Genomic DNA, 20505 nt, shown 5'->3' with positions numbered 1-20505 from the left:
GGGCACGAACCCGCGTCCCCTGCATCGGCAGGCGGACTCTCAACCACTGCGCCACCAGGGAAGCCCTATCTTACTACGTTAAAAAAAATTTTTTTTTCTTTCAGTTTTGAGATATGAGGGGTTAACCATCCAAAATTTTCAGCGGTTGAATAAGCATGAATTGACATCTCTAATTAGAATGAGTGGAAACTATTCCATTTGGCATTCTTAAACATTTTTCAATTTTACAAATGAAAATTTTGAAATATTCCCTCCAAGAAAAGCAAAGGAATGTGGATCATTTATTTTTAAAAATAAATTTGTTTATTTATTTATGGCGGCGTTGGGTCTTTGTTGCTGTGCGCGGGCTTTCTCTAGTTGAGCGGGGACTACTCTTCGTTGCAGTGCGCGGGCTTCTTATTGCTGTGATGGCTTCTCTTGTGGAGCACAAGCTGTAGGTGTGTGGGCTTCAGTAGTTGTGGCACGTGGGCCTCAGTAGTTGTGGCTCACGGGCTCTAGAGCGCAGGCTCAGTAGTTGTGGTGCACGGGCTTAGTTGCTCTGTGGCATGTGGGATCTTCGCAGACCAGGGCTCGAACCCATGTCCCCTGCATTGGCAGGCGGATCCGTAACCACTGCATCACTAGGGAAGTCCGATCATATACTAAGAATCATCTTTCAGATATCATTTTAATGTGCGATGATTCCTTGACATTGTAATGACCACAAACCTAACATTCAGAACTCAAATTTAAACATTTAGTATTTTCTATATTATTTGCACCATTATGTCTTTATTAAAACTGCTACTTAGGAGATGGCAGTTGTCACCCAAAGCTCTGCACTAGTACATGGAAATTTGATAAAGGTCAGCCTTAAGTTTTTGAATTGTTAGACAGTTTTAGAATCTAGAAAAGGGATGGATGACTGATAACTGATTTAAAGGATCCAAAGAAATTGACTCTAAAGGCTGCAACCCAGTTTATACCACAGAATTCCCCAAAAGCTCAAGAATAGGCTTGTTATTTCTACAAGGGCTTAAGGTAGGGCTAAGAAAGTTATGGCTGAAAATCTGTTGAAGAAACAACCCAGGTTCACTACTTCACTTTGGGTAGCTGGGCAAATGCCTCTTCTCTGTCAGGAGAGAAGACTAGAGATTTACTCACTGGAGAGTAAAATAGGTAATTTATATTAATAATTGAAGCAAGTCTTCATACCTGAAGAAAGGGGATTAACTAAATGTTTACATACTGAATGCTAGGACTCCCAACCTTGTTCTTCCATTTAACACCCCCAAATTTACAGGCATAAAGACTTTTCAGGCTGGAAATTGAAAGATTCTTCTCTAGGGGATCTGAGACCACCAAGAAGAGAGACTGAAAGACACTGACATTGTGGGTTTCTCAACTGATCACCCTACAGTGAAGCCCAAAGTCAAACAAGCAATGCCCACATCCTTGCCTTTATTAGTGTCTGGCTCTTAAATATGAGCAGAATAAAGGATGAGAGAAGCTCCTAATGTGAAAGAAGGAAAATAAAATTAGTTATTTGAATAGACTATGTAAGGGGAACACAACCCAAATATTATTATTAGTATCTTCAGAAAGGAAAGATGTTGTATAAATGAAACAGGACAAGTTACTACAAAAAGAAATCATTCAGATAATTGAAAATAATTCTTGCAAGTGGAGAATGATAACAAAAGTGAAAATCTCAATAGAAGATTTGGAAAATAATGTTGAAAGAAATCCAGAGAACAGAGCAGAAAACTAAAATGGTGGACAATAGGAGAAAGAAATTAAGAGTAGAGGACTAGTCCAAGAGGTCCAACTTCCAAATAATAGAAGTTTCAGAAAGTCCAGGAAATACAAACCAACCAAACAAGGACATCATCACATTATTCAAGGAAATTTCCCAGAACTGAAAAAACATGTTTCCTATTTGAAAGAGTCCAACAAGTACTCAGCACAATTGATGAACATAGATTCACTCTAAGGGACATCATGAGATTTCAGAAGCTAGAAGACACCTTAGAAATTTTGAAGGAAAATGTTTCTAACATAGAATTCTATACCAAGTTAAACTGTCAACTAAGTGTGTGTGTGTGTGTGTGTGTGTGTGTGTGTGTGTGTATGTAGGTGTAGCTTTCAATGATTATGTACCCTTCAATTTGTCATTTTTATAATACATTTCTAAAAATAGAATTTTGATAAAACATTTTGATAAAACATTTTTAAGAAGTTTGGTAAATAACATTTTCAGACATACATGTTCTCAAAATTTACCTTCCTTGTACCCTTTACAAAGCTATGAGAAGATGTTCTTCCAACCATAGCAAGAGAACAAATTAAGAAATAATCTACAGCAGAGGCTCTCAAACTTTAGTGTGCATCACAATTACTTGGGGAGCTTGTTCAAACACAGATAGTTTAGGCCCCACATCCAAAGTTTGATTCGCTTGGTAATTATAGGGTGGGGACTCAAGAAATGATATTTCTAGCAAATTCCATAGGCCACTGATCCATAGGCCACACTTTAGAACCATTGAGCTCTAAGGTACCAGAAGCAGGAGATTAATACAGGATGAAGAAATGAAGAGAATTTGTAATATGATGAAGGGAGAATGCAGGATGGGAGCTGTATGTGCAGTAAATGTGCACATGGGGACATGTCAGAAGATTCTAGTATATCTTTAAGAAGAAATTGCTAGAACACCTCATGTATATGACTATCTAGAGGAATTTTAGACAACTGGGGTTGAATTTGTGAAAATACATAGAAAAGTAAGCATAAGAACAAACACAATTATTAACTTCAAGGGTGGGGATCATACAGGAAAGGGTAAATTCTAATATACTACATTGTCCAGTTGTGAACAGTATTAACATCTAACCAAAATGACCATATAACAATATCAAGAGGCTGGTGAGATGGGAAATATTTGTGTTTAATGATAAAGAGTTAAATCTTCAGATAGTACCTAAACCTGAAAATCAAGAAATAACAGTGTTAGCATGTTATTTAGAGATATCCTGGTAACAGAGTTAAAAATGAGTGAGGAGAGGAAAATGGTGGTGCAGGCCAGAACACTGCTGAGTTTCCTAACAAGCCTAATAGAACTATTTGACTCTTAAAGTGTAAACTAATGGGGATTGTATGTATATGTGTATAGTTTTAAAGTATATGTATTTAAAAAAAACCCTAAAATACTGAAGAAGATAACAGACTAGCAGTAACTAGGTAAATACCTCTTAGAGTCCTTGGTACAAGAGGTGCTTACTGAAAGTAGACATTATCCATTGTGGGCAGAGGCAACAAGTGAATAGAATTCCAGCCATGAGATTATTCTGATGTTAAACATTAAACATTAAGTTTGAGTTAAACATTAAATATTTACATATACTAATAAGCATGGGAAAATGTTGAAATTTCACTTTGACCCATTCTCTGGAAACAACATTTGAGTCAATAGGTCTCAATCTTGACTGCACATTAGAATGTATGAGGAACTTTAAAAAAATCTTGTTGCACAGGCTACATCTTGGAGGGAGGGTATTCAGGCATCAATGCTGAAGTAATTTAGTTTCATCTGGTAAAAATTAGCTGAAAGATTTCTCTCTGTCTCACACTCACTGTTTCTTCTCTCACAGTTTATTTTCTGTGATGATGTATGTTTACCTATATCACTATTAATTAAAAGATTGTAAGCCTTAAAATGTTTCTTTCCTTTGTTTTAAGCCGCCTGATGGCATTGAAACGAATGGGAATTGTAAGTGACTATGAGGTAAGATAAACCCTTCCAAGTTTTTGAAGATGATTTCAGTAAATGAAAATAACTTTCGATGACATTTCCGATGAAGAATTATTTATTTTAGTATATCTTTAAGAAGAAATTGCTAGAACACCTCATGTATATGACTATCTAGAGGAATTTTAGACAACTGGGGTTGAATTTGTGAAAATACATAGAAAAGTAAGCATAAGAACAAACACAATTATTAACTTCAAGGGTGGGGATCATACAGGAAAGGGTAAATTCTAATATACTACATTGTCCAGTTGTGAACAGTATTAACATCTAACCAAAATGACCATATAACAATATCAAGAGGCTGGTGAGATGGGAAATATTTGTGTTTAATGATAAAGAGTTAAATCTTCAGATAGTACCTAAACCTGAAAATCAAGAAATAACAGTGTTAGCATGTTATTTAGAGATATCCTGGTAACAGAGTTAAAAATGAGTGAGGAGAGGAAAATGGTGGTGCAGGCCAGAACACTGCTGAGTTTCCTAACAAGCCTAATAGAACTATTTGACTCTTAAAGTGTAAACTAATGGGGATTGTATGTATATGTGTATAGTTTTAAAGTATATGTATTTAAAAAAAACCCTAAAATACTGAAGAAGATAACAGACTAGCAGTAACTAGGTAAATACCTCTTAGAGTCCTTGGTACAAGAGGTGCTTACTGAAAGTAGACATTATCCATTGTGGGCAGAGGCAACAAGTGAATAGAATTCCAGCCATGAGATTATTCTGATGTTAAACATTAAACATTAAGTTTGAGTTAAACATTAAATATTTACATATACTAATAAGCATGGGAAAATGTTGAAATTTCACTTTGACCCATTCTCTGGAAACAACATTTGAGTCAATAGGTCTCAATCTTGACTGCACATTAGAATGTATGAGGAACTTTAAAAAAATCTTGTTGCACAGGCTACATCTTGGAGGGAGGGTATTCAGGCATCAATGCTGAAGTAATTTAGTTTCATCTGGTAAAAATTAGCTGAAAGATTTCTCTCTGTCTCACACTCACTGTTTCTTCTCTCACAGTTTATTTTCTGTGATGATGTATGTTTACCTATATCACTATTAATTAAAAGATTGTAAGCCTTAAAATGTTTCTTTCCTTTGTTTTAAGCCGCCTGATGGCATTGAAACGAATGGGAATTGTAAGTGACTATGAGGTAAGATAAACCCTTCCAAGTTTTTGAAGATGATTTCAGTAAATGAAAATAACTTTCGATGACATTTCCGATGAAGAATTATTTATTTATTTATTTATTTATTTATTTATTTATGGCTGCATTGGGTCTTTGTTGCTGTGCGCAGGCTTTCTCTAGTTGCAGCGAGCTGGGGCTACTCTTTGTTGTGGTGTGCAGGCTTCTCACTGCGGTGCTTTCTCTTGTTGCAGAGCACGGGCTCTAGGTGTGTGGGCTTCAGTAGTTGTGGCTCGTGGGCTCTAGAGTGCAGGCTCAGTAGTTGTGGCGCATGGGCTTAGTTGCTCCATGGGATGTGGGGTCTTTCTGGACCAGGGCTCGAACCCGTGTCCCCTGCATTGGCAGGCAGATTCTTAACCACTGTGCCACCAGGGAAGCCCCGATGAAGAATTATTAACCAATACATATATAATTTTGCATTTTACAGAAAATCCGTACCTTTGCTGTAGCAATAGTAGGTGTTGGTGGAGTTGGCAGTGTGACTGCTGAAATGCTGACAAGGTGTGGCATTGGTAAGGTAAAAACATCTCTCTTTGTCTATCATTTAGGGAACCCAATCACTTCTGGAGTAAATCAGGTACAAATTAGAATTTCTTTTCTCCTTACTAATGGCTTATTGATTTGTGGTGTATTTATTTATTTATTTATTTATTTGATTTTTTTCTATCCCAGGTTTCTTTTTTTTTTAAAATTGGGGTATAGTTACAATGTTGTGTTAGTTTCTGGTGTCAACGAAGTGAATCAGTATATGTATACATATATCCCCTCCCTCTTGCACCTCCCTCTCACCCCCTTACCCCCCCATCTCCCCGCATCCCACCCATCTAGATCACCACAGAGCACCGAGCTGAGCTCCCAGTGCTATACAGCAGGTTCCTACTAGCAGTTTTCCACATGGTAGTGTATATAGGTCAATCCCAATCTCCCTATTCATCCCACCTCCCTAATCCCCCCGCGGCATCCGCATGTCTGTTCTCTATGTCTGTGTCTCTATTCCTGCCCTACAAATAGGTTCATCTGTACCATTTTTCTAGATGCCACATATATGCGTTAATATACGATATTTGTTTTTCTCTTTCTTCACTCTGTATGACAGATTCTAGGTCCATGATTTGTGGTGTATTTATTCAGGTTGTTTTTTCTACCCCAGTGGGTGGAGTTAAGACATAAACCCACCCAAAAGGAAGCTAATATTATTACTAATTAAACAAGGACTGTCTGATTTTGTTCAGGAATTTTCTGTTGGGATTTAAGTGTTTTAGACTTTCCTACAAGTTTAGGAAAGAAGGCTGTTAAATTGATAAAGTGTGTAGTGAAACACTGAAACATCCAAAAAAATTTTTTTAAACACAGATTTTATACAAGATAAACTAGAAAGCATGTACCTTTCTTACTCTTGAATTTGAAATGGTGAATGCTCCAGATTTTTTTAAACCCATACATTTCTTTTTTTTTTTTTACTTTTTTCTAAAATTTTTTTTTTGGCTGTACCACGTGGCTTGCAGGATCTTAGTTCCCCGACCAGGGATTGAACACCCAGGGCCATGGCAGTGAAAGCACTGAGTTCTAACTACTGGACTGCCAGGGAAGTCCCATACTATTTTCTAAAATTGATTTGATTGGATAGGAAGGAGAAGTTAACTTTGTACCAGAAATCAGCCTACCAATCTTAGATTTATAAAGCCAGAGTCCATGATGTTAGATAGATAGTGGTTGAATATATAAGTTTTCCACAATTGTATATCATTTTGCTAAACTTTGTGGAAAAATGTTTGCTTTATCAATGCTTTTTAATACGTTGGTGCACTCCATGCCCCAAATTCTTAAAAGAAAGTGGTTTCAAATTTGGCACTTATTTATCAATATAGAAAAGACAACACCAAAATACTAAAAATGTTTAACATTTTAAAGCCTTTCAAGAAGTTTATAAAAGCTAGCCAATAATTGCTTATACCTGACATATATGCCTTGGCTGATTGATCAAGGGTGGTAGAGATCATGGAGATTTGCTGGTCGCAGGTTTGAGTGTGCACTAGAATCACTTGGAAGGCTTATTAAAACAGATTGCCGGACTCTATCTACCCCAGTGGTTTTGATTCTATAGGTTTCAGGTGGACCTAAGAATGTGCATTTCTAACAAGTTCCCAGGTGGTTCTGATGATGTTGTTCCGGGGACTATGCTTTAAGAACAGCATCACCTGGGAGCTTGTTATAAATGAAGATTCCTAGGCCCCACCCAAGACGTGCTGAATCAGAATCTATATTTTAACAAGAACTCCAGGTGATTCGTAGGCATATTAAAGTTGAGGAAGTACTCCAGTATTTCTAACAAGCTTCAGGTGATGCTGACGGGGTTATCCCAGGCCCCATTTTGAGTAGCAAGGGTCTAGAACAGTTAGCAAATATTTCTGTAATTAGAATCACCTTGTATGTTTAAAAAAATTCTTATGTTCAGACTGCACCACATAATAGGTTAATCAGAACCTCTGGGGTTGAGACCTACACATTTGTATTTTTTAAATACAGTGGTTCCAATGTAAACTCAAGTTTGTAAGCTAAGGATCTACATAGGTAAGTTTCAGAACTCTTTCTCCAATATGTAAAACAGAGAAACAAGAAGCTGTTTCATGGGGTTGAGTAGGGAAGTGGAGGATTGGAGATCCAGAGCCCACTTCTTATCCCTGAAAGTTCTGGAATTCCTGGGGCACACTGAATCACCAGATCTAGATCAACTGCCTTATTTTACAGATGAGGATACAGTCCTGAACAGTGAAAGTGACTTACCCAGAAGCAGATCTAATTAGTGACACGGTTACTACTCGCACCTCCTGTCCCCAAATTTAGGATTTCCTACAACTTACTCATAAACCAGCTATGAGGCCGAAACTCAAATTTAAAACTTGGCCTGACCTAATAAATATTGTTGACTGAGATTAAATAAACCAAATTTTGGAGACTCTAGGTAGGGTTAGAAAGTTTCATAGAGAGTATAAGTGATATCTCTTCTAGCAAAATAGTGAGAGTTACCTACGTGTTGTTTTTATGGGCTGGGTAAACATTTTTTAGTTTCTGTATTGAGAAGAAGAAAATCCCATTTTTGTTTTTATTGTTAGATTTAGGATGCTGAGAATTATATTACAAAGTCACAGAATTTTAGATAAAGAAGGAGGGACTTCGGGAACTGTATATCATTTTTACACTGCTTTGAATTATTCCATAGTTCTAGAGGCTCAGTTTTCTGTTTTTTGTTTTTTTTGGTTCTTTTTTCCATCACTTTAGATAAATTGCATTGCTCTGCTTTCAAGTTCATTGATCCTCTTTTTCCCCTGCAACGTCTTATCTAAGTCTCATCCAATAAAAATTTAATTTTAGATAATTAAAAAAAAAAGGGGACTGTGGATATACCTGGGTTCAACCTGTTCCTACTGATAAGAAATGGACCTTTCGGCCATTTTAAAGTTGTGTGAGTGTGTTTGACAAATGCTGTCATGCCTAAATATATAGCAGGAAACAACAGTTAACTAATTGGTTAATAATTCTGTTTGGAATAATGTTTTAGCCATGGCATGAGTATATATAGTGCATTATTCATGAAAGGAATTGTGTTATACTATGGTTTTAAGTTACAGCATTTGTTTTTGTCTTATTTAAAAATTTCATTTATCTAATGGGTTTTTGGTTTTTAGCCAAACATTGGAATGAAGTAGGATTTTGGCACAGTTTGTAAAAATTACAATGAAATGGAATGAACATTAATTTTTGAGCTAATCATTTAGAGAGGCAGTACAGCATTGTGTGTAGGGTACAGATGCTGGATTGAGAATGCCTGAATTTGAATCCCATTTTTACTACATATTAGCTGAGTGGCTTTTGGGCATGTACCCTAGTTGTCTTATTTCTAAAACGAGGATAAGAGTACCTATATATTGTATGGTCACTAAATGAGTTAATATATGGCACCTAGTATTTCAGAATTAGTTAATATTATTACTGTCAAACAGTTAAACCCATCAGGTGGAAAGCTGACTAGTTTGTTATTTTTAGTTTGTTTTTTGGTACATTTTTCATCAGAATACCACTATTTTCATTTTAGTTGCTACTCTTTGACTATGGAAGGTGGAACTGGCCAATATGAATAGACTTTTCTTCCAACCTCATCAAGCAGGATTAAGTAAAGTTCAAGCAGCAGAACATACTTTGAGGTAAATGGAATACCAGTTGAAGGCAGTGAAATTGTTGAAATCTTCCTGTGTGTATTTGGTATGAGCTAAACTAACGTATAAATGCACCTGAATTTTCCTTTATAAAAATGCAGGTTTCACTTATACAAAAAGAATTTTCTTACCTCTTTGATCTGGGTTGGCAGCCTCTTTTTTGAGAGTAAATATTTTATGCTTTGAGGGCCATATGGTTTCTGTCAAAACTGCTCAACTATGCAGTTGTAGTAGCTGTAGGCAATATATCAATAAAAGTGAATGAGCATGACTACTCCAATAAAAACTTTATTTATGGACTCTGAAATTTAAATTTCATATAAAATTTTACATCATGAAATATTGTTCTTCTTTTGACTTTTTTGTTTTCTTGCAACCGTTTAAAAATGTAGAAACTATTCTTAGCTTGCAGAACTTACAAAAAAAAAGGTGGCAGGGTGGTAGTCAAATTTGGCCCAAGAGGCAGAGTTTGCCAACCCTTACTCTAGCACGTTTCTTTGTGGTCCTAAACATATTTGCACTGAATTGGATAAGAAACAAAGATGCTCTTCTGTCAGGCTGAACTGTAGCTAACAGAGGTAATAAAGACTTAATTCCCAACACATGGATTGTGGGAATATTTTTGTAATCCTTCTGACAGTCTATGTGTTTTGAACCTGGTCCTTGAAGTGGGACAAAAGAGGTAGAAGAGGACTTTGGATTTTCTTTGAATGGCTTGAATGCCATTTCTCTAACGTCTGTTAAATGATTTTTAGCTCTTTTAGTTCTTTATCTTGCTTTCTCTTACTGTTTTACTAGTAGTTTTTATAATCATTCCGTTTTTCCCTCTTAGGAACATTAATCCTGATGTTCTTTTTGAAGTACACAACTACAATATAACCACAGTAGAAAACTTTGAACATTTCATGAATAGAATAAGGTAAAATTTTATTTATGAATATTTTGCACAATGTCCAGCTCATTTTAAGTATTATTAGAAAATCTGTCAATGATTAATTAATTCACTGAGTTGGTAGGTTGATATATATTTTGTTTTTAAAATAGTTTAAAAAATTTTTGTGTAAGTTTTATGTATTGGGAGCTCAGTAAAAAACATATATTGTCCAAAAAACTATAGTAACAACAAAATAAAAAAAAAATCTAAAAAAGCCTGTTATGATATAACAAGGGGCCTCAATTATGAGTTCTGTGTTATAATTATACTTCTATCTGAAAGTGGTTTTCTGCAGACTAACACCATTGAAATATTCAATTGTATTCAGTTAACTTTATTACATTTACATTTGTAGTGAAACATGAGTAAAAGTCTGTGAAAGCTGATAGGGAAATGGTAACTTTTGTGAACAGATTTTATATTTCTCGCACCCTCTTACACCTTGTATAAGAAATACTGTAATATCATTGATATTATGTTCATAATAGTGAATACTCAATGTATACTGGGTCTTTAATATTAAATGCTATGTTATAATTATACTCAAACATTTACTGAAAGACTAAATGTATTGACTGAACAAATAAAGTCTAATTAGAGTGTATTTTGTGTCCAGATTTTTTTCAAATAAAATTTATTTTCTTTGCCTAGTAATGGTGGATTAGAAGAAGGAAAACCTGTTGACCTAGTTCTTAGCTGTGTGGACAATTTTGAAGCTCGAATGACAATAAATACAGTGAGTATTCCTATTGTATAATGTGTTATATTCATGGATTTATCTATTTTCCTGTATATTCTGTCAGTATATATTCCGCATTCTGAAAATAGTTCTGCATTTAAACCCTTTGATAATGTGTTTTGTTTGTTTTTAATGTTCTCTCATCCTGTTTTTGAAATTTATTCTAATGTGACCTATCTAGCCTTGTTGGTGTGGCATATATTTCAGTATCCTACTCTCTCTTATGCCAATAGAGCAAACTAAAACAGCAGATAATTCCGATGTAAAATTTTTAAAATGAATGAATATCTTATAATACTGTTTTATTCTTGGTCGGCATTGGTTTTTACTTTTGTTGATTTATTTTAAGTAAATGTATAAATGTGTATAAATTGCCTACACACATGATTTCTCAAAACTAAAACTGGATTCTTTTTCTTTTGAATTACTGTGTTTTCAACTTTGCAAATGACATTTTGCATTTTTTTGTTGCTGAAATTATTTTAGAAAAATGAAGTTTTACATTAATCTAATAAGAAATCCAATAAACTATGGTTCAATTTAATTAGATATTTATATTGACTGCTTACCTGAATGCTATCAGTTTCTTTTTTAAGGAGAGTGGCGATTGCTAAGGAATTCCATTATTTACAACTTTCTTCTTTGTTTCTGAAAATTAATTTTTAAAAACCCTTTGTAATTCATTTAGTTAAATCCAGTTTTTCATGAAAAGAGCTTATGGTAAATTACTTCTTGCTTTTTTATGTTCTTTCTTGTGTTTTCACCTATTTCTATTAAGGCGTGTAATGAGCTTGGACAAACATGGATGGAGTCTGGGGTCAGTGAAAATGCAGTTTCAGGGCATATACAGCTCATAATTCCTGGAGAATCTGCTTGTTTTGCGGTATGCATGATTCATTTTGGGTTATTATTTTTCACTGTTAAGTACTGGAGTTCCTAGGGGCATTGAAAATGTTTACAATTCGAAGAAAAGACCAAACTTTAAATTTGATGGAATATTATTTGGAATAACTTATAGTTTTTTCCCTTTCTTTTGAAATATATTTTCTTTTATTCTTTTTCATGTAGTGTGCTCCACCGCTTGTAGTTGCTGCAAATATTGATGAGAAGACACTGAAACGAGAAGGTGTTTGTGCAGCCAGTCTTCCTACCACTATGGGAGTGGTTGCTGGTATCTTGGTACAAAATGTGTTAAAGTGAGTGAAGGATAATTTTTCTGAATAGTCTTGTTTGCTTTTGACAAACATTTCAAATATTGGAATGACTAGCTAAGTATTTAATTTGTTTTTTAAATTTAGTTTTAAATTCATATATTTAAAAATTTTATATATGTATAATATGTGTATACTTTTATATATAAATATATTTAAATATATATTAGTTAATATTACATATGTCAACACACACATATTTGTGTTACTCTCCATTTGGCATAGTTCTTGTTAAATGGTACAGTGGTACTGGTATATTTATTTATGAAGCATTAACCAAATGATTTAAATTTCTTCACATCTGGCTAAAGGGTGAAGACCCATAAACACACTAGCTTCCACTATCTTGGTTTAACATTTCTAAAAATAATATGAATGTGATTAAACATTAACTAGGGTAATATCTCTGCTATCCGTAAACAGATACCCGGCAACCGCACCATCTAAACTATAACTAATAAAGACAAACGTTTCTTTGAAGCTAAAATTAATGTCATAGAGGGTTTTTTTTTTGTTTTTTTTTGTTTTTTTACGGTACGCGGGCATCTCACTGTTGTGGCCTCTCCCGTTGCGGAGCACAGGCTCCGGACGCACTGCTCCGTGGCATGTGGGATCTTCCCGGACGGGCACGAACTCGTGTCCCCTGCATCAGCAGGTGGGCTCTCAACCACTGCACCACCAGGGAAGCCCTGTCATAGAGTTTTTGAACCAACTCATACTATATGAAAAGCAGAACTGCTTTAGTTGTGCCTTAACTCAGGCCATTTTTCCCCCTCACTTTACAATGTTAATAAGCTTAGTTATGTTTCTTAAGCATCCAATATAATAAGAACAAATTGCAACATGTTACAGGGAGGCACTCTAATATCATTTATCAGCCATCAGCAAAGAAATACCAGCATACATAAGAACTCTCAAGGCAACTGTCTAGGGCTGTTTCAGATGAGAAAAATAGCCTGTCAGATTTCAGTAGGTCTTAATCTAAACACAACATTTTACAGTATGTTATGAAGGGAAAAAAAAATCATGGCTACAAAGTATTCTCTTACCAATGTGTCATATCTAGCCAGCCCTCTATTGATGGACATTTAGGCTACTTACAGATGTTTTTGCTATTATTAACAGTGCTGCAAAAAGCATCTTTGTAGAGTAGATTTTTGTACAGTGTGAATTTTTAGAAGTGGAATTTGAATTTCTAAGTTTATGCAATACTTACTTTGACAGATATTACTAAATTTCTCCTTCAAAATGATGGTACATTTCCATGACAGTGTGGGAGTACCTGGTTTGTCCACATCTTTGGTAACATTGGGTATCATTAAACTTTTTTTTTTGAAGTATAGTTAATTTACAGTGTTGTGTTAGTTTCAAGTGTACAGCAAAGTGATATATATTCTTTTTCAGATTCTTTTCCATTATAGGTTATTACAAGATACTAAGTATAGTTCCCTGTGCTATACATTAGGTCCTTGTTGTTAACCTGTTTTATATACAGTAGTGTGTATATCCCAAACTCCTAACTTATCCTTCTCCCTCCTCTCCCCCTTCCCTCTATCCCCTTTGTTTTCTATGTCTGAGTCTGTTTATATTTTGTAAATAAGTTCATTTGTATCAATTTTTTAGATTCCACATATAAGTGATATCATATGATATTTGTCTTTCTGTCTGACTTACTTCACTTAGTCTGATAATCTCTAGGTCCATCCATGTTGCTGCAAATGGCATTATTTCATTCTTTTTTATGGCTGAGTAATATTCCATTGTATATATATACCACACCTTTATCCATTCATCTTTTGATGGACAAGGTTGCTTCCATGTCTTGGCTATTGTAAATAGTGCTGCTGTGAACATTGGGGTGCATGTATCTTTTTGAATTAGAGTTTTCTCTGGATAGATGCCCAGGAGTGGGATTGCTGCATCATATGATAACTCTATTTTTAGTTTTTTAAAGAACTTCTGTTCTGCATAGTGGCTGCACCAATATACATTCTCACCAACAGTGTAGGAGGGGTCCTTTTTCTCCACACCCTCTCCAGCATTTATTGTTTGTAGACTTTTTGATGAAGGCCATTCTGACCAGTGTGACGTGATACCTTATTGTAGTTTTGATTTGCATTTCTCTAATGATTAATGATGTTGAGCATTTTTTCATGTGCCTATTGGCCATCTGCATGTCTTCTTTGGAGAAATGTCTGTTTAGGTCTTCTGCCCATTTTTTGATTGGGTTGTTTGTTTTTTTGATATTGAGCTATATGAGCTGTTTGTATATTAGGAAATTAATCCCTTGTTGGTAGCATTGTTTGCAAATATTTTCTCCCAGTCCGTAGGTTGTTTTTTAATTTTTTTTATGGTTTCCTTCACTGTGCAAAAGCTTTTAAGTTTAATTAGGTCCCATTTGTTTTTGTTTTTATTTCCATCACTCTAGGAGACAGATCCAAAAAAATATTTCTGTGATTTATGTCAAAGAGTGTTCTGCTTATGTTTTTCTCTAGGAGTTTTATAGTACCCAGTTTTACATTTAGGTCTTTAATCCATTTTGAGTTTATTTTTGTATATGGTGTTAGAGTCATCAAACTCTTTTATCTTTGTCAATTTGATAGGTGAAAAATGGGTATCTCATTTTAATTTCCAGTTGTGAAAAGGGTTGAGCACTTATATTTTTCTGTGAATTGTCTTCTCACATCCTTTGCTCAGTTTTTTTGTCTTGTTGTATATTAAGAACATGCATTCGCAGATTTTTTCCTTTTGTTGTTTATCTTTTGTACATGATTTTTCAACTTTTCTATAAGCTTCTAAAAGGAATCAGATTTGGCTGGAAGGGAGCACAGGGAGCTTTATGGCATACTGGAAATGCACTATACAGTCTGCCCACCATTTCCTTGGGTTCTGCATTTGTGGATTCAACCAACTGTGGATCGAAAATATTAAAAAAAAAAAAAATTCCGGAAAGTTCCAAAAGCAAAACTTGAATTTGCCACAAGCTTCCAACTATCTATATAGCATCTGCATTGTATTTACAACTATTTACATAGCATTTACATTGTATTAGGTATTATAAGTAATCTAGAGATGATTTAAAATATATGGGAGGATGTGCACAGTTTATATGCAAATACTATACCACTTCATATAAGGGGCTTAATTTTGGTATCCTGTGGGTGGGGGGTGTTCTGGAACCAATCTCCCATAGATACTGAGTGCCAACTATATTTTGATCTGGTAGTGAATATTACATGGGTGAATACTTCTGTAACATTTTATTGAGATTTAATACAAATTTAAGATTGTAAACTTTGCAGCAAGTTATATATAAAAAACTTAAAAAAATTAGATTTAGTACCATATCTCAGAGATTTTTAAGATACATTTCTGCCACATAACTTCTGTGAAATTAATATGCTTCTTAAAGTTGTTGACATGTCATAGTTTAATTGGCAGCATTTTATCTTTATTACATGTTCAAAAAATAATAGAGCATTCTATGGTTGATGAAATAGAGTAGCCTTTCTTCACTGCATTCATTCAACAAAATCTACTATAAGCCAGGCCCTGTAAACAAGATAAGAAATTTGTTTTCTGGGTTGCTTGTTACAAAAATCATTACCTTCTTTAAAGTCATTTTTTAAAAAGTCAGTTACTTTGTTTCTAATACTATTATGGTTTTATTTCTTTAGTTAAGTCTACTTTGATTTGTTTTTCTAGGTTTCTGTTAAATTTTGGTACTGTTAGTTTTTACCTTGGATACAATGCAATGCAGGATTTTTTCCCTACTATGTCCATGAAGCCAAATCCTCAGTGTGATGACAGAAATTGTAGGAAGCAACAGGAAGAATATAAGGTATATGTCAGTGTGTCACAATGCATGAGAGATCATATTGCATAGGACAATAACTTAAAAAAGAAGAAAAAATTATTTAGATTTGGAATACAAGGTAAATGGATTCTGGATTTTAAAAGGTTTAATTTATTCACCATGCTTTAACATGAAAATTCTGTTCAAAGTCCTTTCTTGCTTTTGGTAAGATAAAAAACCTGTCTGAATTCATTAAAAAAATTTTTTTTTTAATTTTAATTTTTTTAAACTAAAATATACTTGATGTATTGATACAATATTATGTTAGTTTCAGGTGTACCACATAGTGATTTGACATTTGCATACATTATGAAATAAGCACCATGAAAAGTCCAGTTATCATCAGTCCCCATACAAAGTTATTACAATATTATTAACCATATTCCTAATGCTATAAATTTTATCCATGACTTATTTATTATATAATTATAGGTTTATACTTCTTTATCCCCTTCACCTATTTCACTCCCCACCTCCCCTATGGCAACATCATTTGTTTTCTGTATCTGTGAGTCTCTTTTAATTTTGTTTTGTTTTTAGATCCCACATTTAAGTGAGATTATATGGTATTTGTCTGACTTATTTCATTTAGCATAATACCTTCTAGTTCCATCCATGTTGTCGCAAATAGTAAAGATTCTTTTTTATGGCTGAATAATATTCCACTGTATATATGTACCACATTTTCTTTACCCATTTATCTGTTGATGGACATTTAGGTTGCTTCCATGCCTTGGCTGTTGTAAATAGTGCTGCAGTGAACATTGGAGTGCATATATCTTTTTTTTGTTTTGTTTCGTTTTTTTTGTTTTTTGTGGTATGCGGGGCTCCGGATACGCAGGCTCAGCGGCCATGGCTCACGGGCCTAGCCGCTCTGCGGCATGTGGAATCCTCCCAGACCGGGGCAAGAACCCGTGTCCCCCGCATCGGCAGGTGGACTCTCAACCACGGCGCCACCAGGGAAGCCCGCATATATCTTTTGAGTTAGTGTTTTTGTTTTCTTAAAAAAAATACCCAGAAGTGAAATTGCTGGATCATATGGTAGTTGTATTTTTAATTTTCTGAGGCACCTCCATACTGTTTAGTGGCTGCAACAATTTACAATCCCAGCAACAGTGCACAAGGTTTCCCTTTTCTCCATATCCTCGCCAACACTTGTTATCTTTTTGATAATAGTCATTCTGACAGGTGTTACCTCATTTTGGTTTTGATTTGCATTTCCCTGATGATTAGTGATGTGTCTGTTAACTATTTGTATGTCTTCCTTAGAAAAAAGCCTATCTCAATTCTTGGTTCTGATCAATTCTGACTGATGCTTCAGAGAACTGAAAATGAGTAAAAACACTGATACTGTTTGATTTCTACAGAAAAAGGTAGCAACACTGCCCACACAGGAGGTTATTCAAGAAGAGGAAGAAATAATACATGACGACAATGAGTGGGGTAAGAATTGTTTCATAAATTGAAATGGCAGCATAAAACAATCTTTTATGGGAGGGAAATTGATTATAATTAAGATATACAAGTTTTTTTTCGTTTCTTTTGTTTTTTTGCGGTATGCGGGCCTCTCACTGTTGTGGCCTCTCCCGCTGTGGAGCACAGGCTCTGGATGCGCAGGCTCAGCGGCCATGGCTCACGGACCCAGCCGCTCCGCGGCACATGGGATCCTCCTGGACCGGGGCACAAACCCACGTCCCCTGCATCGGCAGGTGGACTCCCAACCACTGTGCCACCAGGGAAGCCTGATATACAAGTTTTGAATGATTATTGCTCATTAAGTTCCTTAAAAACTGTTTTAAGATCAAGTTTAACCTTACAGGTATTGAGTTGGTATCTGAGGTTTCAGAAGAGGAACTGAAAAATTCTTCAGGTACAATTCCTGACTTACCTGAAGGAATTACAGTGGCATATACAGTCCCCCAAAAGGTACATCTAAAATCTGTTTACCATAAGTGAATAGAAAATTTCTATTTATTTTTTTTCATCTTCAACCTATTTTATAATGCCAATGCAGTATTTCCTATTTTAGGTGTTTTACATTATAGGCATTAAGATTTGTGAAAGAGAGAGTTATTCAGTGTTAATATGGAAATACAGGCACAGCACAGTTTACACTGTTTTGAAAACATAGATGTAAAATAGTTTTGCTCACTCATTTGTGGATCAAGTGAAATAGATTTTGATTAAATGACAATACCTTTTTTTGTATATTGATAAGTTATAGCTACAATATCATTTAAAAATAACACTTCTGTAGAGATCTCAAGAACACTGTAGTAATTTCAACTGCTTGTCTCTCCTAAAAATTAGAAGGCATATTTATTAAAGAAATTTTACTTTGTAAACTTGTTGAACATGGTTAAGGCTTACTGATTATATGTTCCTAAGCATTAAGAATTTTATTTAACTGGTTATTTTTTCACCATGTTTCCCTCATTTATGGATAGCAAGAAGATTCTGTACCTGAAGTAACAGTGGAAGATTCTGGTGAAAGCTTGGAAGACCTCATGGCCAAGATGAAGAACATGTAAATAATGGACTGGCCTGTATTTTATTTCCTGTGTCTAAACTTGTTCCCTAGCAATTAAAAAGAAAATCATTTAAAACTGAGAAAACTTAGGGCAACATCATTTGATGTATAATCTTCACTGAATTGTTATACTGTTTAAAAATGCTGTGACTATTGCTTGTTACTCCCCCCCACCTTCAACTAAATCAGAAACTCTCCTAAAACTCATGTTTCATTCTAGTAAGAAAACTTCAAAGGATTATTGCAGGCAGTTATAAATCTTATTTAAAACTTAGCCATTGAACACGGGCTTCCCTGGTGGCGCAGTGCTTGAGAGTCCGCCTGCCCTTGCAGGAGACGCGGGTTCGTGCCCCGTTTCGGGAGGATCCCACATGCCGCGGAGCGGCTGGGCCCGTGGGCCATGGCCGCTGAGCCTGCGCGTCCGGAGCCTGTGCTCCGCAAATGGGAGAGGCCGCAACAGTGAGAGGCCCGCATAACGCAAGAAAAAAAAAAAAAAAAAAAAAAAAAAAAAAAAAAAAAAAAAAAAAAAAACTTAGCCATTGAACTGTTTTGGCCTTTTGGGAGGGGTGGGAAGAAAGGACCAATATGATTTGCCTGAGGCCATGGACAAGAGAATAGTGTGTGATCAAATATAGGGAAAGGACAAGAGGTACAACCTATTGATTAGAGCCAGCAAGCATCTACTCATTGTGTTTGGAATTGCTCTCTACAGGAAAACTGCCCACTACTACTAGCTTGATCAAAAATGAATTTCAAATAGTAAACCTATAAAATAAAAACATCCTTTCAAATGTTTCCTGATGAAACACAAGCTGAAATACAGTCAATGGAAAAGTTTGTAAACCTCTGAATTATATATTCAAAACAAGACAGAGGCAAATAAGAGGAAGCTTTCTTCATGGATCGACAGATAAAGATATTTTCAGGATGTACAAATTATATTTCTGCACTGATTAAGAAAAAGCATATCATCTGTGGAACATATATCTGAGTCAGTATGCTTTACTGAGGAGCAAAAGATAAATTTAGGCTAAGATCATCTAAATTATACCCATCATATGGGCTACCTTCTAATACTTTATTTAAATTTGATTCCGTGGGTAATTAGATATTGGCAAAGGTTTGTCCTGGATAACAGACAATAAAAGAGGTCTAAATTCCCTCTGCAATGACTGACATGTATTTTCTTCACAGGGAAGAGTATATTTTCCCTGATTGTGACAACTAAATCGTAATTTGATAAACTGGTTTTCTCTGGATTTTGCATACAAATAATGAAGGCTTAGAGAACCTTGTTTGAAATAAATTCCTAATGGTTTGGAGACTAATAAAGACACATGCATGTGTAACCATTATCTGTAGGCTGGTACTATGCTAGTCTCCTATTTTGATGAATTTTTTGCTCTGAAAAGATATAAATGTCTAAATTCTATCTCTAGGAGGAAAATGTCATTAAAAAATTAAAAGTGCATTTCCCACTTGTAAAGTAAAATTCTAAAAATAATTTCAGAAAGCCCCAAATATCAAATATGTTTAATATATTAGCTCTGAGATTTTAACATACTGCAATTCTTATGTTTAGAGTGATGTCAGGAAAGTATGGGGATAGTTTTTCTGGCCTTGAAACATATTTACATTGCCTTAGTAGGTCATTTGTTGTTGTTTAAAATTTTAGTGTAGTCATCTGTAAAATAACTTTTCTAGTTCCTAGAGATGCTTTGAATTTCAAAAAAGAAATGCAGTCTTTCTAAGTCCCATTCCTTTGGTATACTAATTTGGTACCTCTGGTACACTAATTTGGTAAGGCTTTTACTTATAAGTTTATATAGTTTGATAAATAGCTAGAACCTACTATCCTTTTTTAAAAAAATTTTTATTGGAGTATAGTTGATTTACAATATGTGTTAGTTTCAGGTGTACACAAATTGAAACAGTTATACATATACATATTTAGAACCTGCTATCTTCTAAAGACCTTTTTTCTGTTCTTAATTTGGCACTGTACCCTGCTGGTGTCTTATACTGTACCAAATCTTA

At 34.9% G+C, this 20505-nt stretch overlaps 1 protein-coding gene across 1 annotated transcript in view; it reads left to right on the top strand.

Annotated features, from left to right (window-relative positions):
* Nucleotides 1-18548, top strand: part of UBA5 (ubiquitin like modifier activating enzyme 5) — a 20077-nt gene extending 1529 nt beyond the window's left edge. Inside the window, 12 exon segments of the mRNA XM_007472308.1 lie at nt 3716-3761; nt 5412-5501; nt 9078-9093; nt 9096-9186; nt 10031-10117; nt 10784-10868; nt 11650-11754; nt 11940-12067; nt 15788-15923; nt 17306-17381; nt 17758-17864; nt 18386-18548. Coding sequence (XP_007472370.1) covers nt 3716-3761; nt 5412-5501; nt 9078-9093; nt 9096-9186; nt 10031-10117; nt 10784-10868; nt 11650-11754; nt 11940-12067; nt 15788-15923; nt 17306-17381; nt 17758-17864; nt 18386-18469 — 1051 coding nt within the window. The 3' untranslated portion in view covers nt 18470-18548.
* Nucleotides 18549-20505: the final 1957 nt, after the last annotated feature.

The sequence above is a fragment of the Lipotes vexillifer genome, unplaced genomic scaffold, assembly GCF_000442215.2.
Source record: "Lipotes vexillifer unplaced genomic scaffold, Lipotes_vexillifer_v1.1 scaffold1271, whole genome shotgun sequence".
Classification (NCBI taxonomy): domain Eukaryota; kingdom Metazoa; phylum Chordata; class Mammalia; order Artiodactyla; family Lipotidae; genus Lipotes; species Lipotes vexillifer.
This window is presented reverse-complemented; position numbering and strand designations above follow the sequence as displayed.